Genomic DNA, 23,991 nt, shown 5'->3' on the forward strand with positions numbered 1-23,991 from the left:
CAGAAGCTGCCTGCTGCTCCAGCACCTGGGCCGGGCCCACTGTCCTCACAGACCTCTGACCAGGTATACTCCCAGGCCAAGTTCTCCCAGGCGCACACGTCAGCTGATCCCCGACGGGCCAAAGCGTCAGCCAACACTGCCCCATAGGGCTTTGACCCCAGTGGAGGAAGAGCCTCCATGTGCAGACACCGGAACGGACACAGATACCATGGCTACTCCTATAAACGAGTATGAGGATTATGTCCCTGATGATGGGGATCCTCTGGGTACCAATATGCCTGCCAGGGCTTCGCCACAAGATGAGATTGTCTCCTTCCACGCCATGATCTCAAGGGCGTCCAAGCTCTTCAGTCTGGTTCCGGAGGAGAAGAGGGGTTTCTCTTTCAGTGACAAGAGTCCTCCAGGAAGACCATCAGGTCAGTTCTGTTGTTGGACGGCATCTGGGAGGAATATTTAGCCCTTATGAAGACCCAAGGACTACACCCTTCAAGATGGACTGGCTGGAGAAGAAATGGAGTCCCGGATTCGGCTCCCAGTTGTCTCTGGTCGCAGCCCTCCCCAGACTGTGTCGACTGGCACCAAGAAGCGCTTGTCCAACCCCTCATCCATGGTTCCTCCACACCAGGGGCGCAAGAAGCCGGATGCAGTGGGCAAACGCATCATCTAATCTGCAGCTTTCACCATCAAGGCCGGCAATGCTCTCGCCGTCCTATTGCCTTACGACTGGGGGGCAGTGCCGCCGTCGTCCACAGGCCAGGACGCAGATGCCCAAGCATACCTGAACCGACCATGAACCTGAACCCCACTTTCACACCACAATGGGAGGCTTGCTATCCAACTTTGTCGAACAGTGGAAAAACATCACCATGGACAAATGCATACTGGACCTTCTTCAGTGGGGCCACACCTTGGAATTTCACCACAGGTGCCCTCACATTCCTCCTGTAGTGTGTCAATAACTTCACATGGCCCAACTGCTGCAGGAGGTTCAAGCCATGTTAAGAAAAGGGCTGATAGAGCCAGTCTCTCAGTGCCCCTGGGGCTCTGGAGAGGTGACGGCCGATCCTAGTGATAAGACGCCTCTACAAGTACTTGAAGTCCCAAAATTTCAGGATGGTCATGTTGCAGCACATGCTCGACAAGCTGGAAGAGGGGGATTTTCTGGCAACTCTGGACCTGGAGGACTCGTACTTTCACATCCCCATTCATCGGAAACATTGGAAGTTCCTGCGTCTTGTGATCCACGGAAGGCACTACCAATTCAGGGCCTTGCCCTTCCGCCTGAAATCGTCCCCCAGGGTTTTCATGAAAGGCCTGGCGGTGGCTGCTCATCTGCGCCGCAGGGGAATACATGTCTACCCTTATCTGGATGTCTGGCTCATTCGCTCACGCGTGCTGGTGACCCAGCGCACAGCGGAGACCATATATCTGCTGACTTGGCTCGGATTCTCCAACTATCCGAAGTCCTGTGTGGAGCCATCACAGAATGTTCTGTTCCTGGGTGCCCGTCTCAACACGGTCGCGTGTCTGGCGACTCCTCGGAATAGAGGGTGAGGGTCATCCTGGGGACAGTTCAGCGGCTGTCAGCAGTATCCATCGCAATAGTCCGGTCCATCAAGTCTCTGTTGAGAATGTCTTCCTGCATCAATCTGGTCCCCTTTTGCAGGCTCCAGATGTGGCATCTACAGGCGTTTTCTAGTTCACAGGCAGTTGGACAGACAAGACTTCTCTCAATCAACCTTTCCTACAGGCTCTGCAGTGGTGGGCTGTGTGTCTGCATCTCACTCAAGGAGCCCCCTTTTGGATTCCACCGTACCAGGTAACAGTCACCACGGACCTAGAGGGTTGGGGTGCCCACACAGGACAGTCTCACACCAGAGGCCTCTGGCTCCCAGAAGAAAAGGACTTGCACATCAACGTCCTGGAGCTCAGGGCGGTGTGCTGGCCCCTCAAGTCCTTCCAGCCTGAGCTACAGGGGAAGGTGGTGCGGATCTTCACGGACAACGTCACCACCATGTGCTACATCTGGAAACTGTGCTGGACACGCTCACCTGCTCTCTTTCTGGAAGCCAAGTCCCTGTGGCTCTGGGAAATTCTTCAGGATATGTTCCTCGTCCCCTTTCACCTGGTGTGCATCAAGAACACCATTGCAGACTTGCTCAGCAGGGAGCTACGATCCTGCCTTGAGTGGGAGCTTCAACAGGCGCAGTTGTCAACTCTTCAGGTGCGGTCTTCCCTAGATCGACCTTCGCGACAGCTGCCAACTCCAAGCGCCTGAAGTTTGCCTGCCGGTATCGTCTGGGGTTCGACTTCCCTCTGATTCCACTCCTGCTACATGTGATCAACACTCAGACGTTGCCATTGCAGGATGATCCTCATTGTGCCGGCATGGCTGCGGCAGATCTGGTACCCGGACCTACTCCATCTCTCAGTGGCCCATCCATCCGTCTACCTCTGCTTCCGAACCTTCTGTCCAAAGAAAACGCAACAATACTTCACCACACCCAGTGTCGGGAAGCCTCACGGCCTGGCTCCTGTAGCCCTAGAGATTGGACACTGCTTCCTGCTGCTGGAATGCAAGAATATCCTGCCAAGGCCAGAGCTTCCTCTACATTGTCTTGTACATTGCCTCATTTGTTTGTCAGCTTTGTATGTGTAGGACACAGGAAAGCCCTGTCTGAGGCTTCCATATCAGGTGGCTCTCCGGCTGTGTCATGCAGAGTCATCGTCTGGCCAACAGACCTCTTCCAGGCCGGCTTTGAGCCCACTCCATCAGAGCCATCACAGCAACGACTGTGTTTCTCTCTGGTGGTCCCCTGCTCGACATCTGCAGGGCTGCTATGTGGAGGTCCTTCATGAGATTCTTCTGCGTAGACATGGATTCCAGGGATGAGTGCCCGGGTCGGCTAAGCGGTGCTATGCAACCTGTTTACTTCAGGTAAGTCAGTTTCAGGGGTAAGTGTATTTCTTTTGTTGAGCCTTGCCACCTCCTGTGGGCGTGTGTATATACTGCTGTGTAATCGTATTCATGAGCATGCGAGTCCATGCAAGACCCCATGCTGGAAAAGGAACAATTTACTTACCTGTAACTCCTGTACTACAGCACGGGTCTTGCATGGATTTGCATGCAAACCTTTCCTCCTTGACCTCTGTGGATCTTCTTGGTTCATACTGCCACTTTACATGCTCTACAAAATCTGAAGATGGCCACCAGGCAGACGAGTGTAATTGGCTGAAGGCAGCATGACCCAAAGGACAATGATTGGTTATAGAGGATGCAAGCAGTTTTCAGTCTAAAGCGAAACTGCTTTCTTTTGCACCGAGGATTCCCAGCCTGATGATGGACAATATTCATGAGCATGTGAATCCATGCAAGACCCATGCTGGAGAACAGGAGGTGCAGGTAAACCACTTGTTCCTTCCTCTCTTCACCATGACTGATCTTGGAGAGCCTTTCCAAACTGGATCTTGTTCGTTTTTTAATAAACACAAACCTTTAGAATGAAGGCAAAAGAGAAGTCTTTACTGCCTTTGCTCGGCCCACAACTTTGATTTTGGCTCTTTCATCCATCTTCGTTCACAGATTTTATCACAATAAAGGGGTTTGTACACCAAATTTGCATGGTGCATCTGAAACCCCTGCAAAAAGGGACGTTTACTATTCATTTTATTTCAAAGCTGTTATGAAGGGCATAGATATAAGCGTGGATTATTTTCTCACAGTAAGCATAGTCGAGGGGAAGCCTCGGGTGCCATGGGGCTTCGTCTACGAGAGAGGCTTCTCTACGGCAGATGCTTCTCTGCGGGAGAGCCTCGCCAGTGTAAGAGCCTCATCTACAAGAATGGTTCCTCAAATGAGGAAGACTCTTAAACAACCGCAGTGTCTACGAGTGCACCTTGCCTACGAGAGCATGTTGGGTGCACATGAACCTCTTCTACAAAAGCATTTGTACACGTAAAGGGCCATCTGTGAGACAGTCTAGTCTGAGGGAAGCTCGTCAAACAGGGCTAGTCAACGAGGCATTTTATCTACTAGAAAACCTCATCAACCAATGAGCATATTAATAAATAAAGAAAGAAAGAGTACTTCATGTACGGAAAAGGCTAGTGAACTACAGGCTCGTCAACTAAGAGCTGTCTATGAGGGTGCTTGGTCCATATGAGACCTTAAACTGTAACAGGCCAGTCAATGAATATGCTACTCTAGTAGTTGTCTTTGCCTGCAAAGGGACCTTGTCTACAAGGGCCCCTAGTCCACAAGTAATCTATTTCTACAAAAAGACCTTGTCAAAATGACCCTGCTATAGCACTTCATCAGTGACCGGCTTCCTTGAACACAGTGTCTATATAAAGGTCTGATTTACTACAAGCTTCTCTGCTGAAGGGCCCAGTCTGCAATTGAAACCTTGCATACAACTGTTTTATCAAAGTCCATCCCTCTGCAAAAGCCTGAGCCTTTATCGGGCCTGTTCTATTACAGAAGCCTTTCTTTGGCAACCTTGTTGGTGAAGGGTTTCGTCCAGGACTGTTTAGTGTACGAGATATTTTTGCGTCGAAGGCTCTATAAAAACGTGTTCTTGGCGATATCGGAGGATATAAACCTAGTCCATGAAAGACTTCTTCTGTGAGACGCCTCATCGTCAAAATCCTTTTGTACAGAAAATCTAGTTCCCTGCAGCCTCAGCTATAGAAGAAATTCATTGCAAGGCATTGTCCGTGACAAAATCGCACGTAGAAGACATATGCAGGGTCTTTTTTTAAAAAACATTTTTTAACTATTTCAATTTTCAACAATAATGAAAATATTACATATGTTGGCACTAAGCAAAGATGCAGCCTTTTCATTTATTTCGTTTTGCTCAAAGCTGAATAAATGACTGTATTTTTTATACATTCTGCCTAACTTGAATTAAGAGTGCTATGTGTGTTTAACTGAACCCTTAAACACCCCCACGTCTAAGTCTTACTGCTCAGTCACACTACCTTGATACTTTGGCTAGACATTTTTCCTGTTTACCAGAATAGGATTGTCTGGGCTAAGTCTGAAAATACATCTGAACACTGTTGGGTCAGAAGGACGTGGACACTGTGAGGACATGTCTATTGTTTGTTGATTAAATAATAAGTATGAAGCCTATCTTTCCCGATTGCTATGTGGGTGTTGCCTGCCTATGTAAATAACTAAGGGGCTCGCCCGTCGTCAAGTCTCAAAAGAATCAGTCTGCTGACCAAATACTAGTTCGAGGGGATTGGGTCCTCCGACGTATTCCATATCTATGACAGTAATCACCACAGCTGTGCTGCTTCGGAAACTTTTTCGGCGTCTGCGTCCTGCGTCGATGACGTCGATGCGCCGCCGTCGAGGACCTCCTCCGACGTCCGACGTCATCCGATGTGATAAGTAGGACGCACGACGCCAGTAGCCTCAGTTCCGTTTTTTCCGCGAACGTGTTGCTTCGTGTTTCTCGGTTCTAGCCTCGACTCTTTGGAGTTCTGTTCTTTCTGGTTCTTCGAGCCTGTTCGTTTGTGAATATTCCTTCGCAGCGATGTCTTCCACTTCGTCTTCAACCCCGCGTCCGGGCTTCAAGAAGTGCGGGGTGTGTGGGTCCAAGATGTCGGTGACTGACTCGCACGACGCCTGCCTCTGGTGCCTCGGGGAGGCCCACGACACGGATGACTGTGTCGACTGCCTGTCGCTCACTTCCAAGGCCTTACGCGAACGTAAGAAGAAATTGTCGGTAGGTCGGGTGTCCAAGCCCCGGAAGTCGAAGTCGGCGGGGCTTTCGACGGATGATTCGAGGGGTGACTCTCCGCGTCATCGTCGGAGGTCTCGTCGGTCTTCTTCTAGGAGTCGGTCTCGCCACTCCTCTGCCTCTTCGAGGCGTTCTCGGAAGCGCCGTCACCGGTCGCCTTCCAGGTCCTCTTCCGAGGACTCTGCCCGGCACGTCGGTTATCCCACCAGCCGTGCGACGCCGGAGGAATGGGCTTCCTTCGGGAAGAAAATGTTGGCGATTCTTGAGTCGCAGGGTACTCAACCGTCCGCGCCCCCGAGTGGGGTCGGCCGTGTGAGGTCGAGAGACGCCGCTCGCAAGAGTGGTCGGCACGAGTCACGGGAGAGGTCCCGTTCGGACAAGGAGGCTCGTTCTCGCCGTACCCGTTCCAGGTCCCGGTCCTCGACGCGATCGAGACCGTGTGCACCTGTGATGTCTTCGAGCAAGACATCGACGTCTGAGGCGTCGAGGGCGTCGACAGGCTTTCTCGAAGCTCCGGCTCCGAGGAAGTCGTCGAAGCCGTCGACGTTCAGGTCGTCGAGGGACACGCTCGGGGCTCCGGCTTCGAGGGCTGTGTCGACGCCGCCGATATTGGAGGCGCTGCATCTGACGTCGACGCCGATTTCCTCGACGTCGACGCCGATCCTCTCGGCGCCGTTGCCGGTTTTCTCGACGGCGGCGCCGATTCGCTCGACGCCATCGACGCCTTTCGTGTCGGAGGTGCCCCGTGTCTCGGGTGTACCCCCTAGGAAGGCTCTGGCTAAGAGCAGGCACTCTCAGGTGCCTTTCCACCACTTGGATTATATTTCGGAGGCGGATGAGGATTCGGTTGGCCTGGTTCCTGATCAGGTGCCGGATGACATTGTCTCGGGCCATAGTCAATTTGACGATTTGAGGCAGTCGCTGCTTGATGCTAGTGGTCTGGACACCTCTCCGGAGGTGGAATTTGGTCGGCCTGAGCCTGGCTCCCATGCCGATTCCTCATACCGGCGCCTTATGGCTAGGGTGTCTGAGTATCTGGGATGGTCTGCTCCCCCAGGGGAGTTTGTGCAGGATGATCTGACGGACATCCTTGATGTTGGTCCCCCATCTGACCCGGTTCTGCCATTCCATATGGCTTTACAGCGTAGGGTGGCGGCGGCTTGGACTGCTCCGGAGAGTCTCCCGGCAGTGGGCAGATCCTTGTCGCGGAAATACCGTCCAGCCAGTGGCGACCCCTGCTACTTGACCAGGCACCCCACTCCGGAAAGTTTGGTGGTGCAGGCGGCCACGGCCCCGGCAAAGCAGGCGTCGTACCCTACCATCCCTCCTGATAGGGACGACAAACGTTTTGATGGCTGGGCGAAGAAGGTGTTTTCTTCTGGTGGTATGGCGCTTCAGGCGGCCAACTCCATTTGTGCCTTGTCACGTTTCACGCACACTCTGTGGAACTGTGTTGCGTTAGCGGCTGAACATATTCCCGAAGGGGACGAACGGGTTGGTTTCCTTGCTTTGGTCCAGGATGGTAAGGATGCCATGTGTGAGTCCGTTCAGTCGGGTTTGGACTTAGCTGAATGCGTCAGTAGGTCCATGGCGGCGAGCACAGTGATACGCAGGTTTGCGTGGTTGCGGAAGTCGGGGTTTGCTCCTGATGTGCAGTCCCGGCTCCTCAACATGCCCTTTGATGGTGAACATCTTTTTGGCAGCAAGGCTGACGAGAGCCTTGAGAGGTTGCAGACCTCAAAAGCTGCAGCGAAGTCGTTGGGCGCTGCAGTTCGCCAACCTCCGCCTTTTCGTCCTAGGGGACAGCAGTGGAGGGGTGGCTCCTTTCGCTATTACTCGTCCTTTGGTAGAGCGAGAGGAGCTGGCAGTCAAAGGGGCCAACGCAGGGGTACCAGAGGTGGACGACAGGGTACCCGTGGTGCCAAGGCCGCTCGGGCAGTTGCCTCTTTGCCCTCAGGTAACGCCGCAGCCGCTCCTACTCAGTCATGAGGCCTTGTCCCATGGTTCGCCGGTTGGGGGAAGGCTGGCGCAGCATCTTGTAGAGTGGCGTGCCATTACTTCGGATGTGTGGGTTCTGGAGATCATAACCCACGGCTACTGTCTTCCCTTTCGGCACAGGCCTCGCGACAATCCACCGGGGAACCTCTCTTTGAAGTGTCCGGATCCGCTCCTTGCGCAGGAAATTCAAGCCCTGCTGGAGAAAGGCGCCATAGAACTGGTGCCTGTAGCGGAGAGGAACAAGGGATGGTATTCCCCTTATTTTTTGATTTCCAAGAAAGACTGGGGATTGAGACCCATCATGGACTTGCGCGGTTTGAACAAACTCCTCAGGAAGGACAAGTTCAAGATGGTTACTCTCTCTCAAGTCCTCCAGGCCCTTCAGCTTCAGGACTGGTTGGTGTCACTCGACCTCAAGGATGCTTACTTCCATGTGCCGATCCATCCCAAGCACAAGAAGTACCTGAGGTTCGCGGTTGGCGACTCGCACTTTCAGTTTCGGGTCCTGCCGTTCGGTTTGACCTCCGCCCCGAGGGTTTTCACCAAGCTCATGGTGGTGGTGGCAGCGCATCTCAGGCAAGGGGGGATTCACGTCTACCCCTACCTGGACGATTGGTTGATCAGGGGGAGCTCTCCCGAGCAGGTCCTGGATCATCTGTCCGTCGCCTGCCACTCCCTTCACAGGCTGGGCTTCTCCCTCAATTTAAAGAAGTCCCATTTGACGCCAACGCAGAGGCTCCAGTACATCGGAGCAGTGCTCGACACTTCCCTGGGGCAGTGTTTTCCTCCCCAGGTGAGGGCTCTTCACATTCAGCAGATGGTGCGCAGGTTTCAGCATGCCCAGACGCTCCCAGCGTTCGAGTTCTTGAGGTTGCTCGGCCTCATGGCATCCTGCATTCTTCTGGTGCCAGAGGCTCGCCTGCGAATGAGATCTTTGCAGTGGGCACTCAAGATGCAATGGTCGCAGTCCTCCGGCAGGATGTCGGACCCGATTCAGGTGCCGCCCTCGGTCGCCCGGGACCTTCTGTGTTGGGCCGTCGAAGGCAACTTGATGAAGGGGGCTCCGTTTTGGCTTCCCTGGCCGGAGGTGACGATCGTGTCGGATGCATCCCTCACGGGATGGGGAGCTCATGCCAACGGGCTGACAGTCAGCGGTCGTTGGTCTCCGTCGGAGTCCAGACTCCATATCAATCTGTTGGAGCTGAGGGCCGTCAGGCTAGCCCTGAGGGCTTTTCTGCCGACTGTGCGAGGGAAGAATGTCCTGATCCTGACGGACAACACAGTGGCCATGCACTACCTCAACAAAAAGGGGGGGGCAGGGTCACTTCCTCTGTGCAGGGAGGCGATGCAGCTCGAGTTCTGGGCCATCCAGCAGGAAGTTTCGATCTCGGCAGTTCATCTGGCCGGAGTCGAGAACGTGACGGCGGACGCTCTGAGCAGGCAGAGCACGATCTCTCACGAGTGGGAGTTGGCTCAGGAGATTCTCCTGGAGATCTTCGCCCTTTGGGGGACCCCTCAAGTGGATCTCTTTGCCTCCAGTGTCAACCGGAAGTGCGAAAGGTTTTGCTCGCGGGAATTTCCTCCAAGAGGAGCCTTAGGAGACGCGTTCGTGGTGGAGTGGTCGTTCCCGCTGCTGTACGCGTTTCCTCCGGTCCCCGTCATCCCGCAAGTGCTGCGGAGGTTACGGAAGTTCGGTTCCCGGATGATCCTCATTGCTCCGGCGTGGGCTCGGAGGACGTGGTACCCGGACCTTCTCGACTTGTCCATCTGCCCTCCACGTCGTCTTCCCTACCGAGACGATCTGCTCTCACGGGAGGGGGGTCAGGTTCTCCATCCAGAGGTCGGATCCCTCAACCTTCACGCTTGGCTTCTGAAAGGTTGAGGTATAAGGATTGGGACCTCCCTGAAGACGTGATGGAGGTGTTGCTTTCGGCCCGAAGGCCCGCAACTAAGTCTCTGTACCGTTGCCGTTGGCGTAAGTTCTGCGACTGGTGCAGAGTTCAGAATGTGGATCCTTTTGCATGTGACATCCCCATGGTTCTGTCCTTTTTGCTTTCTTTGGCCCACAGGGGCTTGCAAGTGGGTACCGTTAAGGGTTACCTGGCGGCGCTGTCCATCTTTAAGCGCTCATCTGAAGAATGTTCTTACTTTAAAATCCCTTTAATTTCACAGTTTCTGAAAGGGCTCACTAATGTGTTCCCTCCGTCGCCTTTCCTGGTGCCCGGTTGGGATTTGAACCTTGTTCTTAGGTTTCTTATGGGTGCTCCGTTTGAGCCGTTACATTCTTGCCCTTTGAGGCTGTTGACTTTGAAAACTGTGTTTTTAGTTGCGGTTACTTCCGCTCGCAGAGTGAGTGAGTTACAGGCACTTTCTGTTAAGCCACCCTTCACTGTATTTCACAAGGACAGGGTTGTCCTTCGAGTTCGTCCTTCTTTTCTTCCGAAGGTAGTGACGGAATTTCATTTGGCCCAGAAGATTGTTCTTCCGGCATTCTATCCTCCTCCGCATCCTGGTAAGGAAGAGGAGAGGCTCCATAGGCTTGATCCTAGGAGAGCTTTGAGCTTTTATGTTTCTCGCATGTCCCGGGTCAGAGTGGACGATCAACTCTTTATTGGTTACGCTGGTAAGCGCTTGGGGCAAGCTGTGACGAAACAGACTTTGTCCCGCTGGATTATTTTGGCCATCTCGGAGTGTTACCGCTTGGCGGGCAAGGACCCTCCGGCTGGCTTGCGGGCCCATTCTACCAGGGGCTTGGCTGCATCTACTGCCCTGCAGAGGGGTGTTCCTATTCGCAACATCTGTGATGCTGCCACCTGGGCTTCAGTGCATACATTTGTGCGGCATTATTCCCTCGATTCCATCCGAGGGCAGTATCTGGCCTTTGGCAAGGCGGTCCTTTGCTCTGCTATTTGATTGGCTATTCTAAATTTTGTTTCTAAATTCTTTCCCTCCTCCTTGATTTGGTACTGCTTTGGGAGTCTGTCATAGATATGGAATACGTCGGAGGACCCAATCCCCTCGAAGAACAAGTTACTTTCTTACCTGGTAACGTTCTTTCGATGGGATGGTCCGACGACGTATTCCATATCGCTCCCGCCCTGCCTTCCCCGCTGCAGAATTTCTGTTGCGTTTGCAGCTTACGTTCCGCAAGGCTTTGTGTCGGACTGGCAGTTGACTATTGTCACACGTTCTGGGGGAAAAAACTACAACTGAGGCTACTGGCGTCGTGCGTCCTACTTATCACATCGGATGACGTCGGACGTCGGAGGAGGTCCTCGACGGCGGCGCATCGACGTCATCGACGCAGGACGCAGACGCCGAAAAAGTTTCCGAAGCAGCACAGCTGTGGTGATTACTGTCATAGATATGGAATACGTCGTCGGACCATCCCATCGAAAGAACGTTACCAGGTAAGAAAGTAACTTGTTCTTCTAACTGGCCCTGCCACTGTTCTAACCAACTTAAATAAGATCAGGATCATGTGTCTTCTTTTCTTCTTATTTGTAAATAGTCTCTTGTCACTACTTCTATCAGTTCTTTTTTTTTTAAAACATTTTTTAACTTTATTTCAATTTTCAACAATAATGAAAATATTACATATGTATAAACAGCAGATGAATCAGTAATACACTGTCAAATACATGTCATTAAAGCTTCGATCTAAGAAACTATCACATATCCGTTGAACCCTATTCACAAATAACCCCACATTCACAACCACACAGAACAAAACACAAACACCCACCCTCACAATATCATTCTTGAGACAAGATACAACACCTATAGACCCCATCAAACCTTCACCCATAAAGATCATTAAATTTCCCCCATTGTTCATCATAACATGTTTCCTTGTGCAATTTACAGAACATAGTGTTTTCGTAGGCAGAAAGAACTTGCACATCAAAAATCCAGTCCTCTACCCAAGGTTTCTTCCTCGTCTTCCAGACTTTCAATATCTGTTTTGTAGCCACCAACAAAACCTTGGTGATCCAACTCGGTTACCCAATCAATTTTATAACCGGCGGTCAATAATTGCAAAATAATTGCGGATGAGTTCCTTGGATAAGTAATGTCCCAGACCCGATCAATCCTATCCACCACATCACACCAAAAGTTCTCGACTCTCACAGCTCCATAACATATGGATTAACGTACCCTTCTCCTTCCCACAACCCCAACAACTATCATTATCAGTCATACCTAGAGTACACATACGAGACGGAGTCCAATAGATTCTACCCAAAATCATCTGATGAATATATCGCAGTTGCATATCTACTTTAACCCTAATCGGGATCTTCCAAACCTTTTCCCATTCAACTGGGGTTAATTCTCTACCCAGTTCCTTTGTCCATGCCAACGTCAATATATCCCACGCATCAGTCCAACGCACATCGAACTTCATAAATTTCAAAATGTCAGACACGTTACGCAGTCCACAGACTAATAGGTTAAGACCCTCAGGCTCCTGCAATATCGGCACTTCCAACATTTGAACCCTTTCTGATACCAAATCCACCAATATATTATATCTCCTCAACTCTCTATTTTGCAACCCAAACTTTTCCACCAGCCTCTCAAATGAAACTATTCCAGTCCCCCCCCCCCCCAAACGTCTCCAGGCTTCAAAATGCTTCTACTAATCCAGCCTCTCCAATTCAAAGGTCTATTATTAATCTGGAGACCTGGGTTGAGCCAAAGAGAGGCCCCTTTGTATACAAATAAACCCTGATCATTTCCCACTATTAGCGATGTCCGTGCCGCCTTTGTCGCCAGAATTGTTTTCAGTGACCTCAATCTCCCAGGCAACTTTCCAAATGAATACAAACATGTAATTTCAAAAGGTAGTAGTTTCTGCGTCTCAATCTGCACCCACCAAGGCGCCTGGGGCAAATCACCAACAAAATATCTAGACACTTTTTTTAAGAGAAAACCATCACAGTAATTCTTCAGAATCGGATAACCAAAGCCCCCTTCCTTAATACCGCGAATCATAATATAACATGGAATTTTGGCCCTTTTCCCTACTCCCCAAAGAAAATCTTGAAATACCCTATCCAACCGTCGCAACACCTTCCTGGTGAAAAGCAAAGGCAACGACTGGGTAATATACAGGACCTTCGGCAATAGAATCATTTTGATTGCATTAACTTTAGCCCAAACAGTCAACGTGAATCGCTCCCATTTCCTAATATCTCTATGAAGAGTCTCTACGATCTTATCTACATTATGATTAACCAATTTATTGATATCATGAATAAGGTGTATACCCAAGTATTTGACACTGTCTCCCATTTACAATCCCAACCCAGTAGCTGCTCCTGCAGCGGTAAATACCGTACAGGAAACACCAGTCTTCCCCCAGTTAATCCGATACCCCGACAATTTACCTACCTCTTCAAAAATACCCTTCAATAAGGCACCTCCCTCAGCAGGATTACTCAATAGAACCACCACATCGTCAGCATAAGCCAACACTTTAAGTTCTCCGTCCCCCACACATAAACCTCTGATCCCCATATGCTGTCGAATGTACGCCAGTAAAGGCTCTAACACCAAATTAAATAACTGGGGGGACAAAGGACAACCTTGTCGGGTGCCCCTAAACAACTGCAACGGCTCCGAAAAACCACCATTCACCCATACCTTAGCCGTTATCCCATTTTGCAAAGACTGAACCGCCCTAATAAACAAAGGCACAAACCCCAGTTTTGACAACGTGTAATTTAAGAATCTCCAATTCACCTTATCAAATGCTTTCTCAGCATCTAAAAAAATAAGTAAAACATCTTTGACCTCAGACTCCGGTGAATCCAAAACATCCAACAACGTTCTAATGTTATCATATCCATGCCGATATCTCACAAATCCTGCCTTCTATCAGTTCTTGTCACTCTTTCACAATGACTTTGGGGTCTTTCTTCAGCCTTGGGGATAGTTCTCCAATACTCCCATTTTGGTATCTTTATTCTTCTCTGATTGAGGTTGCTATACCTTTTTGCGTTTGGTACCATATATTTACCTTCTTGGCTGTGAAATGGCTTCTTGGCTCTTAGGGTCCCCACCCTCCCCACCTCCTTGGCTGGTTTACTCTGAATGTCTCTTCCCTTAAGGGATTCACTTGGCTTTTCTTTCCATTCACAGAATCCTCTCTGATCTTCTCCATGCTTTACATTTTGACTTAAAAGCTATGTGCCCCTCTTATTTTAGCAATATGTATAAAGCGCATCAGTCACCTGAGGGCATCATGGCTCTATACTCTCAGAAGTGTGCGCACAAACTGAGTACATGCAGGATACTAAAAAAAGGTTTTCAGGGCCCGCCGAAAGGGAAGATGAGCCTCAATGGCACGCAGGCAAAGGGGAAGTGAATTCAATGCCCGTGCCGCGACCACTGAAAAAGCACAGCCTCCAACCCGAGAGAGTTGAATAGTCATAGAGGATTGAGAGCGCAGCGCTCTCGGGGGAACATATGGGCAAAACTTCGCCTGAAGATATTCTGCCCCTGTTTTGTGACAGGCTCTGTGCGCCAGGCATAGAGACTTAAACCTCTCGCATGCTGCTCAACTGGAAGCCACTGGAGTTGTCAGAGGAACGGCATCGTATGGGCACCTGTACGGGTGGGGGTGACGCACCGTTCTCGCTGCCATATTCTGCAGCAGCTGTAGACGGCCAAGCAGGTATTGTGGGAGGGCCAGATAAAGCGCATTACAGAAATCATTTCCACTGATTACCACTGAAGACACCACAGGTGCATGACATTTAGAGGGGATGTAAGGAAGGACCTTCAATAGGGTCCGCAGCTTGAAAGGTTCCTTTTGAAAAGTAGACACCTGTTCAGACATGGATAGAGATGCCATGATCTTAAAGCCTAGATCTGACGGGGCAGGCAGAGGAAAAGGGCCCAAACTGACTTAACAGAACGCCAGAGTCCAAACCAACGAGGGGTTTGCAGTGCCGACCACCAGCACCTCTGTTTTCTCATCGTTCAATTTGAGCCTGTGCCTGGCCATCCAATCGCCCACTGCCTCTAGGCAACTCCTAAACCGACCAGCCGTCTCCAGCTGAGATAGATCAAGTTGCACAATAACTTGTGCATCATCGGCGTAGGAGTAGCACAGGAAGCCATGTGCATGGATTATGCCAAGAAGCGGCTGGATGTAAACACACACTTTGAAACACATAGTTTTTTTATATAGCGCATTTAAACAATCATATATCGTATCATTTAACAAGGTGGGAGATAGTGAGGAGCCCAGAGGGACTCCACACAGCAGAGGGACTGGCTGAGATTGAAAGGGTGGCAAGGATACAGATTTTGAGCGTCCTGGCAGGAAAGAGGAGAACCAGGCCAAAACTTGACCAGAGAGACCCGTGGAAGAGAGACGGGAAACTAGGGTGGAGTGGTCCACGGTGTCAAATGCCGCCGAAAGATCAGAGGATCAGGGCACCCGGTCCACCAGCCACGCCACATCAACCACTGACGCCAATACCTATTCAGTGCCTCGGCATGGTTAGAAGCCCGATTGAAAAGAATCCAGGAAAGCTGAAGATTCCAGAAGGGAACTTAGAAGAGGTGAAACCAGGAATTCAAGTAATTTCATTAACAATGGGAGCAGAGAAATGGGGTGGAATTTAGAAAGGATCACCGGGTCCAGAGACTTTTTTTCAGCAGGGGAATTATGACCTTTCGGGATAAGCCCTTAAGAAAATGAATGATTAACTACCCTAGCCAACCACGGGACAATCGTACCTGAGACATCTTTCAAAATGGAAAGCGGAATAGGGTCACAAGGCGACACCGCTTTTTGACCTTTAATGGCAGCCAGAATGTCCTAGTTTGTAAAGTTAGGCAAAGGGGACCAGTCCGCTCTGGTTGTATCATAACTAGACGATAGACAGTGCAGTAGCCAGGGCTGGACAGATCCTAGCAATAGCACTACGAATGCCAGCTATCTTATAAAAAAATAGAGACAAAGAATCACCGAACTTCTGTGAGGGAGAAGTGATGGACTGAGATTTAGATTGTACAGTCAGAGATTGAACTGCCTCAAATAAGGTTTGGGTTGATTAATGGGCCACTCAATCTTGTCGCTGAATAGTTGTTTAGCCACTGTAATAGCAATTTGATATTTAGAAGTGGCAAGACGATAAAGGGCTCTATCAGGTAATAAATAGCCAATTCTCCATTTTCTTTCAGCCTGTCTATGACGAAGTTTGAGATCTTTAAGTTCAGCCATAAACCAGGGTTCCAATCAGCGATTTTTAACAAGACAGCGCTTAGGAGGGCAAGGTTATCAGCCACCGACTTAAATGTCTGAGATAGTCGTCAATGTGCAGTCAGTGGTATTGGCACAACCATTAGCAATCAGGTGTCTGAGATTGTGAGAAGAAAGAGTGCCAACAGCGTTTCATAGTGAACTGTCAGAGAAGGGGAGGAGAAACCGCAAACCTCATAGAAAAGGGCACCACCATATGATCCGACCAGATAATGGGAAGCGCAGGGAAGACCGATACAGATGCTGGGGAGGCAAAGATAAAATCAAGAATATTGCCCAATTGATGCGTAGTATAAGTGACCTGTTGAGAGAGCCCCAGGTCCAGCATCGTTGCCAGAAAGTGAGTGACCAGATGACAATTGGGTTTATTCAGTGGAAGATTAAAATCCCCAACAATAGTCTGCCGCAACACAGCCCCGAATGCTGGAAACTCAACACAAGTCACAATAATAACTTATGGGATGGTACACTAGGAGAGCAAATGGTGTTTGTGGCAGAGGGTGGGATTGCGAGTAAGCATGCCTTCCATTTTCATAGAGTGACTGATTTGAATAAAGGGACTTTGAAATGACTATTAAAAATCACAGCAACCGACGGGCTTACCACTGAATTTTTCCAAGAGCACGTCGCTATCTTGGCCCCTAGGCTGCTCGAGATCTGGGACGAAGCACTACGCGTCTCCGTCCTTCCCCCTTCCATGCGCGAAGCTGTCATCACAGTGCTGCTCAAACCTGGTAAACCGGACGACGAATGTGGGTCTTACAGACCTCTTTCCCTTATGAACCTCGACACAAAGATCTTTGCTAAAATCATAGCGAACCGCTTTCTACCCATTATGACAGACTTGGTTCACGAGGACCAGGCAGGCTTCGTCCCCGGTAGGTCCACCTCCCACAATATCAGAAGGTTGTTCAACGTTATGTCCCGTATGGACAAGGACGTCCAGGCTGTAGCAGTCACTCTGGACGCTCAAAAGGCCTTTGATATGGTCTCCTGGAACTATATGTGGCTGGTACTTGAAACAATGGGTGTTAGCCCGAACATGATCGGGTTCATCAAATTACTATACACTTCCCCTGTTGCAAGAGTAAGAGCTAACTCACTGACATCTGACTTCTTCACACTTTTCAGGGGTACCAGACAGGGTTGCCCCTTGTCCCCGATCATTTTTGCACTGGCGATAGAGCCGATGGCGGACTATGTCCGTTCACGCCATGCCCGCAAAGGAATACGACTGTTTGATCCCGAAATCATTTCCCTGTACGCCGACGATGCCCTACTGTATATCAGGGAACCCACGGCCCATCTTGACCCTATACTAAGAGATCACTCGCATCGGCACCCACTCCGGGTTCACAATTAACTACTCGAAGTCTGAGATCTTCCCTCTTACTAAATCTACCACACAACCCACCACCGAATACCCCCTTCGTTGGTCTCCGGATGGTGTCAAATATCTGGGTGTGCAAATATCCCTAACCAAATCCACCTTGCTCGCCGATAATTACTCAGCTGTAGCACAGTTAGTTGAAACCAAGCTCTCACGGTGGCGCACCCTCCCATTATCCATGACAGGTCGTCTCGCCCTCATTAAAATGATTCTGCTGCCTAAGCTCCTCTATACTTTCAACAACATACCCGTATGGCCTGGGGTGGAATACTTCTCTAAACTACATGCACTATGTGCACAGTTCCTATGGCACTCCGGTGCGGTACGCAAGAAGTGGACTGATATGGTGCTTCCATACAAACGAGGGGGAATCTTGGCTCCGGACCTGATGCTGTACTGGACTGCGGCCCAGGCCCAACACGCCACTCATTGGTACCCCAGTTCTCCTGCTCGCCCACATGTTAAATTGGAACTACTGGCAGCCGCTGGCACTAACATAATGTCCCTCATACTGCATCAGCACTATATATCTGACTCCCCTATCGATCCAATCAGTGCAACCCTGCGTGCCTGGGCACGCCTGTTGTGTCTGTCATCCGACTCCTTCCCTTACTATAAATGGCTCCCGGTATGGGCGTTCCCGGGCCTAGAACCCACGCATGACACTGCTCTTGCCCGTCACTGGGGCGCATTGGGATACCAGGCATTATCGGATTTCTATCCGGAAGGCCGGTTCATTAACCCCCAAACATGGAAACAGGGGCACACCAGATCCGCTCTAGAGACCCCCCAATACTATAGGCTCCGAGCAGCGTTTCGCACTAAATGGCACTCATTTCCAGATGAGCCCCCTGATAACCCGGCGATCGCATATATCACCAACTCGGGCGGCGCCCGCGGCGTCGTCTCCTCATTATATAAGATCTTACAAGACATCACCCCGATCCTAGCGCTCAGAGCACGCGCCGATTGGGCAGCTGAACTGGGCCTAGAAATATCCGACAGGGTCTGGGAGAAAATGTGCCTACACACCCAAAAGGTCTCTCTCAATTTCCGCCACCGGGCCATGCAATACAAACTCCTAAATAGGCTTTACTATACTCTGCACAAGACTTCAAAGTTCACCCGCACCGTGGTGCACCCCTGCCCTCGCTGTGGAGCAGAGGGAGCTGACCATCTACATATGTTTTGGTCCTGTAATAGACTATCTGAATTCTGGGAAAGCATTCTAAATACACTCACCGAGATTATCGAAACTGAGGTCAACTCTGATCCCTTAGCGGTCCTTTTCGGGGCCTGGAGAACGGAGGACACTAGACGTCTGGCTACATTTTTAAACATAAGCTGTATGATAGCCAAGAAATGCATACTCCAGAGTTGGAAAAGTTCCTCCCCTCCGGCCTTTAAGAAATGGCTGAATTTGCTCACCTGGTCACGAAACTGCGAGGAGGAATACCTGACCATGCTCCCCGCCCACTCTCGCCCCAAGAACACCTGGGTTGAATTTAACACCCATCTTAACAACCAAAGTGAAAGTACACCCACAACTGACTTGTCCCCTGCCCCACAAGAGACATTCCCCACATCATGAGGCCTTATACCCTCTGCTTAAGGTCCGCCCTGATGCTATTGCTATGACTGCTGTACTGTGATTACTGTGTTGCTCAAGAATAATATGTTATACACATGTGTTGCCTTGATGTATGTGCCTTGTGAACTTCTGCCTGCAAAAATAAAAGTTTAAAAAAAAAAAAAAAAATCACAGCAACCCCTCAACCAGGGTGCGGCGAACCACTGCCGAAGTGCAAAATCTCATAGTTGGGGGGGCAAAATTTGAATTAATGATTGGTCAGAAGGATCCTGAAGTCAGGTCTCAGAGACAAATATAAGGTCAGGATGATGGTCCTCGGGGAGGTTTTTACAATCTTGAGCATGTGCGACCAGAGAGAGTGCATTCACCATAAAGCAGTTCAGTGTTGCTAATCAAAATAGTTTTATGTGGAGCCGAGGTATTAAAAATTTGAGGGAAAATGGTTGCAGCTGGAGCCAGGCTAACGAAATCGGCCCGAGAAGTACAGCAAACCAGAGCTGTAGATTTAATAGCACCAGGGGCATGGTCCCATTGCCCGGCCTGCGCACGCACCATCACAGACGTGCTAGAATTTGGCACGATTCCGGCGCTCATGGTCATTGCCCGCTGTGCCTCCGGTGTATGTGCCCCTAATGTATGCACATTCTATTGCAATAGCCAATGCCCTCCCTCTCTGGTGAAGGAAAGAGAGGACAAACCGCAGAGCTTGTCTGCACACAGAAGCCAGGCAACTTCCAGCCGACAAGCGGCAGTACAAGGAAATGAATTTAAAAGACACTCGACTGAAATAATAAAGGTTTAAACTTAAAGGGCGTCCAGTCACCCACCGTGCACCTTAGCGTGCTAAAAGGAAGATGCATTATCTGCAGCCAGCTGGCTGTACCTTCGAGCAAAGGTATATTCCCAGGATATTCGTACCCCAGTGGTAGAGATCTCTTTCCTCATTAATACAGTTCCACTTTATCGACTTTAAACTCAATGCCTTGTCAATTCAACTGGGACGAGTTTCTCCTGCTTCATAACGATTCGGTGACAGACTCCTGGTTCTCTTGTTCTACCCTTTACCTTTGATTCTACAGGAGAATGTCACCGGGGCTTGTACCGACTCAGGTTTTCTCTGGCATTTCGTTCTCGTGTTCAGGCTACTTCTGAAAGTCGCGGGCTCTGCTACACTCCTCGGCTCCACCTCTCACAGGGGTAACACCATTGGGGGGGCTTCCCCTGCTTACGCGCTCTGCTCTCTCTCTCTCGTGACTTCGCCATACCTCGGTGTGTGATACTCACTCTACAGCCTACTTGTCAGTTTTATGGAGGTCTCCTAATAAAGAGATGGATCCTCTTTCTTGTTCACAAATGTATATTTTAATTTCGACTTCTGCCAACTGCGTGACTTGTATAGTGTTCTTAATGCCTGCCAGTCTCATATATGCCACTTTGGGAAATGGCTTAGGGAGTTGCTCACTGGAACAGGAGTCCTTGTTCCCTAAGGGGCAATTTCTCCCAGTGAGGTCCCACCTGCCCAGACCCTTAGAGAGGGTCTTGTGAAGTGGGCTCACCTATTTAGCCTCAAAGGGGGACGCTCCCCCTTGGGGAGACTGGACGAATTTCCTTCATTTGTCACAAAACCCATCGATACGAATCCCTGCTCCAAACACCCCCTACATCCAGACCTGGCTGTCCTCTATGAACCACAGAGGCTTCACCTCGGCTCCTTATATCCTTTGACAAGTCGCTGATATTGCACATACCTTTCCTTTAAAACTCACAACACCATCATTAAAAACACCATGTATGCCTTCTACAGAAAATAAATCTCTTCCTATCAGACATCGGCTTTAGATCCACGCTTCAGTCGCTGTATCGATCTCACCTGAACAGGTGAAATCCCTTTTTTTACCAGAACTACCCTCCACCACTGCCTGACTCATCAAAGGTCTCGGCAAATGTGGTTGCATAATGCCCACACTTTTTAAACTTCCCTGGGTACTCCTGCAAGCATGCACCCCCTTCAAATCCATCTGTATCGTATACATAGCTGAAACCATGCATGCTCCCTCTTGTCTGGCATCCACTCACTGACTCTGACAGTGCTTGCATCGTAAGAAGTCAGAAGGTGTCCAGAATAGAAAAGGGAAAAAAAAGGAGAAATAAAGTATTCATCAGTGCCCCAAGACTTTGAAACCACACACCCATCAACATCAGACTCTCTTCAAACCTTGTGCAATTCAGTAAATAATTCAAGACCCTCCTTTTCAAGGAGCATCTTCACACCTTGCGAGAGACCCCCACCCAATTCAGGATTTCTCCAGAAGACAGGCTTTTACAGCCCGCCATCGTGTTCCCATTTGGTCCAGGGGTACCAGCAGTGCATTTTCTAGTGCATTTGTATGGTAAAATGCATTATTCTTTACCATATGTTGGGCACCCTTTACTTACTGAGCTCAGGGAACTGGGTCTTGAGGCAGTATAAATATGAACGTATATAAATATGCCTGCCCTGTTCCATTTTGCCCATCTCCATCATCCATACACATTGGGGGCATTTACAAGCACTCGATACCAAAATCTTTTTTCTTGTTTTTCTTGTGGTCGATAATCCAGAGTGTGCTTATTTTAACAATACATTGACAGCTCTGTGAAAAAGAAAATGCACTCATTTGTTTAAATTCATTTCCTCCAGGAGCGTGAAGATGAACTTCGAGCAATGGCCCGAAAAATCAGGATGAAGTAAGTGCTACATGATCTTTACTCTTTTTCCTTAGTATAATGTTTCATGATAACTTAGTCTCATGATTTATGTTGGTTTATTAAATCAGGGAGCGTGAACGACGAGAGAAAGAAAGGGAAGAATGGGAGAGACAGTACAGCCGACAGAGCCGCTCTCCATCGCCACGATACAGTAAGTGCTCCGATTGGGGGCAGCTGTTGGCTGTCCTCAAACTATACATCATCAGATCAGAGCCACCTTCTTAATGTCCTCCGTCTCTTCATTTATAGTTTAAATAACTGTATTTGGTCCCTAACATCAGCTTTCCTTTGAACCTCCTGTTTTTTAACTGGTGCCACATTTTTTGTTTTGGTTGCTGCTTATCCCTCCATTTCTGCTGCATTGAAGGTCTGTTCCTGAATCAGTCTTTCTATTCCTTTTGTCAAAACCTTTATTTGTGGAGCTAATGACCATGTGAATGGGTGAAACAGATGTAAAGAAAAGACATTTGGGGTCCCATGTAAAGATGGCATTCTCTCAGGATGATGGAAGTATTAGGACAGGTGAATCTTTCTCGTCTGCTGAAAAACAAACTGATGTACTTGTTTAATGTTTTTTGCGTCCTGGGAGCAACAGTGCATTGAAACCTAGAGTTCTCTCTCCACACCCAACAAGGAAGGGAGACCAAACCTCTCTTAAATGTAGGTAACATGGTCAAAGAGACCAGGCTTAACTGTCAGGTGGGGGTTAGCAGGCTGACACAAAGTTACATATAGTCCACACACTTATCTCTAGAAAATACATGTTAGGAAAGATTTCATTTTATATGTAATTTTCCCTCCAGTTGTACAACCCCAAACGTTTTGCTGCTTTTTAACCACCTTAGTCTGACTTTGCCAGGGGAGCACAGCCTTCTGCTGCACTCCTCTCAGCTTTCACTCACTTATTATGGGGAAACTGACATGCCCTTAAGACAGACATTACTGGGAGACTGTGTTTCCCTTAGTCCTTTTCCAATGTTGCAACTTTTTCTGCAACATGTAACCAGTGCACAAAGTACCTTAGAGTACAGTGCACTTGGGTCTCTGTCATTTCCAAAGACCCTACATACTCTCATAGGACTTGTTGGGAGATGTGCAGATGTGTCATGGACAGGTCTGGGCGCAGCTTATCTTTTCATGTAATTTTAACCCTTTCCTGCCAATTAAACCGTGTTAACCGCGTTTGGCACGAATAGGTGTCCTGGCTCCAAAATGGCCATGCCACGAGTTTTTGTCCTGTCCTTTGGCCATCTTGCCCCTTTTCCTTCCCCAGGTCGAGTCGACCTGGGTCAGTCCTTATTTGGTCATGCAGTTTCCCGCAAAACGCCAAGCTTTCGCTGGCTCCTGCATGCCTTGTGCGTGTGCCTCCAGGATGTGGGCTGGGGTGTCTGTCCCCAGTACACATCCTGGGTGCCAGAGAGTCTGGAGTACTGTGAATGCCTGGGACCACCGTGGTCCATGATTGGTCCACGTATGGAGTGTGCGTTTGTGAGAAGTTCTCCCACTGGGTCCTCTCTGTTTTGGCGCGAAGGGAACTTTGGATAAGAGGAGGCTGAAAACACCCATACCATGTCGATCTCTGGAGTTCTGACTGAACGAAGGATAGGATCCAAGTATCCTGAAACTAAGAAGCCGAGTCGAGGAACCGCTGGAAGGTTTGTCACCCTGAGCCCGCTGTCGTCCCGTTGGACTCCTCTGCATCTGGTCGTCCTAGAAGGTCTACGAAGACGCTTCGACCCATTAGAATAGTGGGACCAACTATTCTCAGCACCTTAAAAAAACCTGCAAGTAAGCCTTCTCGGAAGTGTCCCTGGGCCAACCAGTGGGCTGACAAGCTTACGCAGGTCCTTTGCTCTGTCTCCACCGTCGTTTCGAGGAGGCCCTCGAAACTTGGTATACTGCTAGCTCTGTGTCCCTCACACTGAATTTCGAACACTTGGCATTGCCAGGTCTGAAGTAAGACGAGTGCGCCAGGACCTGAGTAAACGCGGTTACCGTGTTGCCCAGCCGCAGCAACTATCTTTACAGGTGCGCTGCATTTGTGACCCACTTACCCCTGAAACCTACTGCAGTGAAACTGGCCTGATCCATCCATCAGGAGCGGAGAAATCGCCACTGTCTTGTTTGGAAATCATCACTGTATCGTCGGAACTGAAAGCCGCAGTCTCGTCATATTGCCGCAGTAGAACCCGCAACCGAAGTGGACTCGACTGGCGAAGTTTGTTCCAGA

General features: G+C 49.6%; 1 protein-coding gene across 4 annotated transcripts in view; it reads left to right on the forward strand.

The window, feature by feature from the left end:
- Positions 1-23,991, forward strand: part of CLASRP (CLK4 associating serine/arginine rich protein) — a 1,024,175-nt gene that overhangs the window by 859,765 nt on the left and 140,419 nt on the right. For 3 of the 4 annotated variants that reach the window (XM_069644604.1, XM_069644606.1, XM_069644605.1), the window contains 2 exons: positions 21,694-21,740; positions 21,830-21,912. In XM_069644604.1, coding sequence (XP_069500705.1) covers positions 21,694-21,740; positions 21,830-21,912 — 130 coding nt within the window. Of the gene's footprint in view, positions 1-21,693; positions 21,741-21,829; positions 21,913-23,991 lie in introns of those variants that run through there. The other variant, XR_011302052.1, reaches the window with a different exon arrangement.

Source organism: Ambystoma mexicanum, chromosome 2p (genome assembly GCF_040938575.1).
Source record: "Ambystoma mexicanum isolate Mex_15411 chromosome 2p, UKY_AmexF1_1, whole genome shotgun sequence".
Taxonomy (NCBI): domain Eukaryota; kingdom Metazoa; phylum Chordata; class Amphibia; order Caudata; family Ambystomatidae; genus Ambystoma; species Ambystoma mexicanum.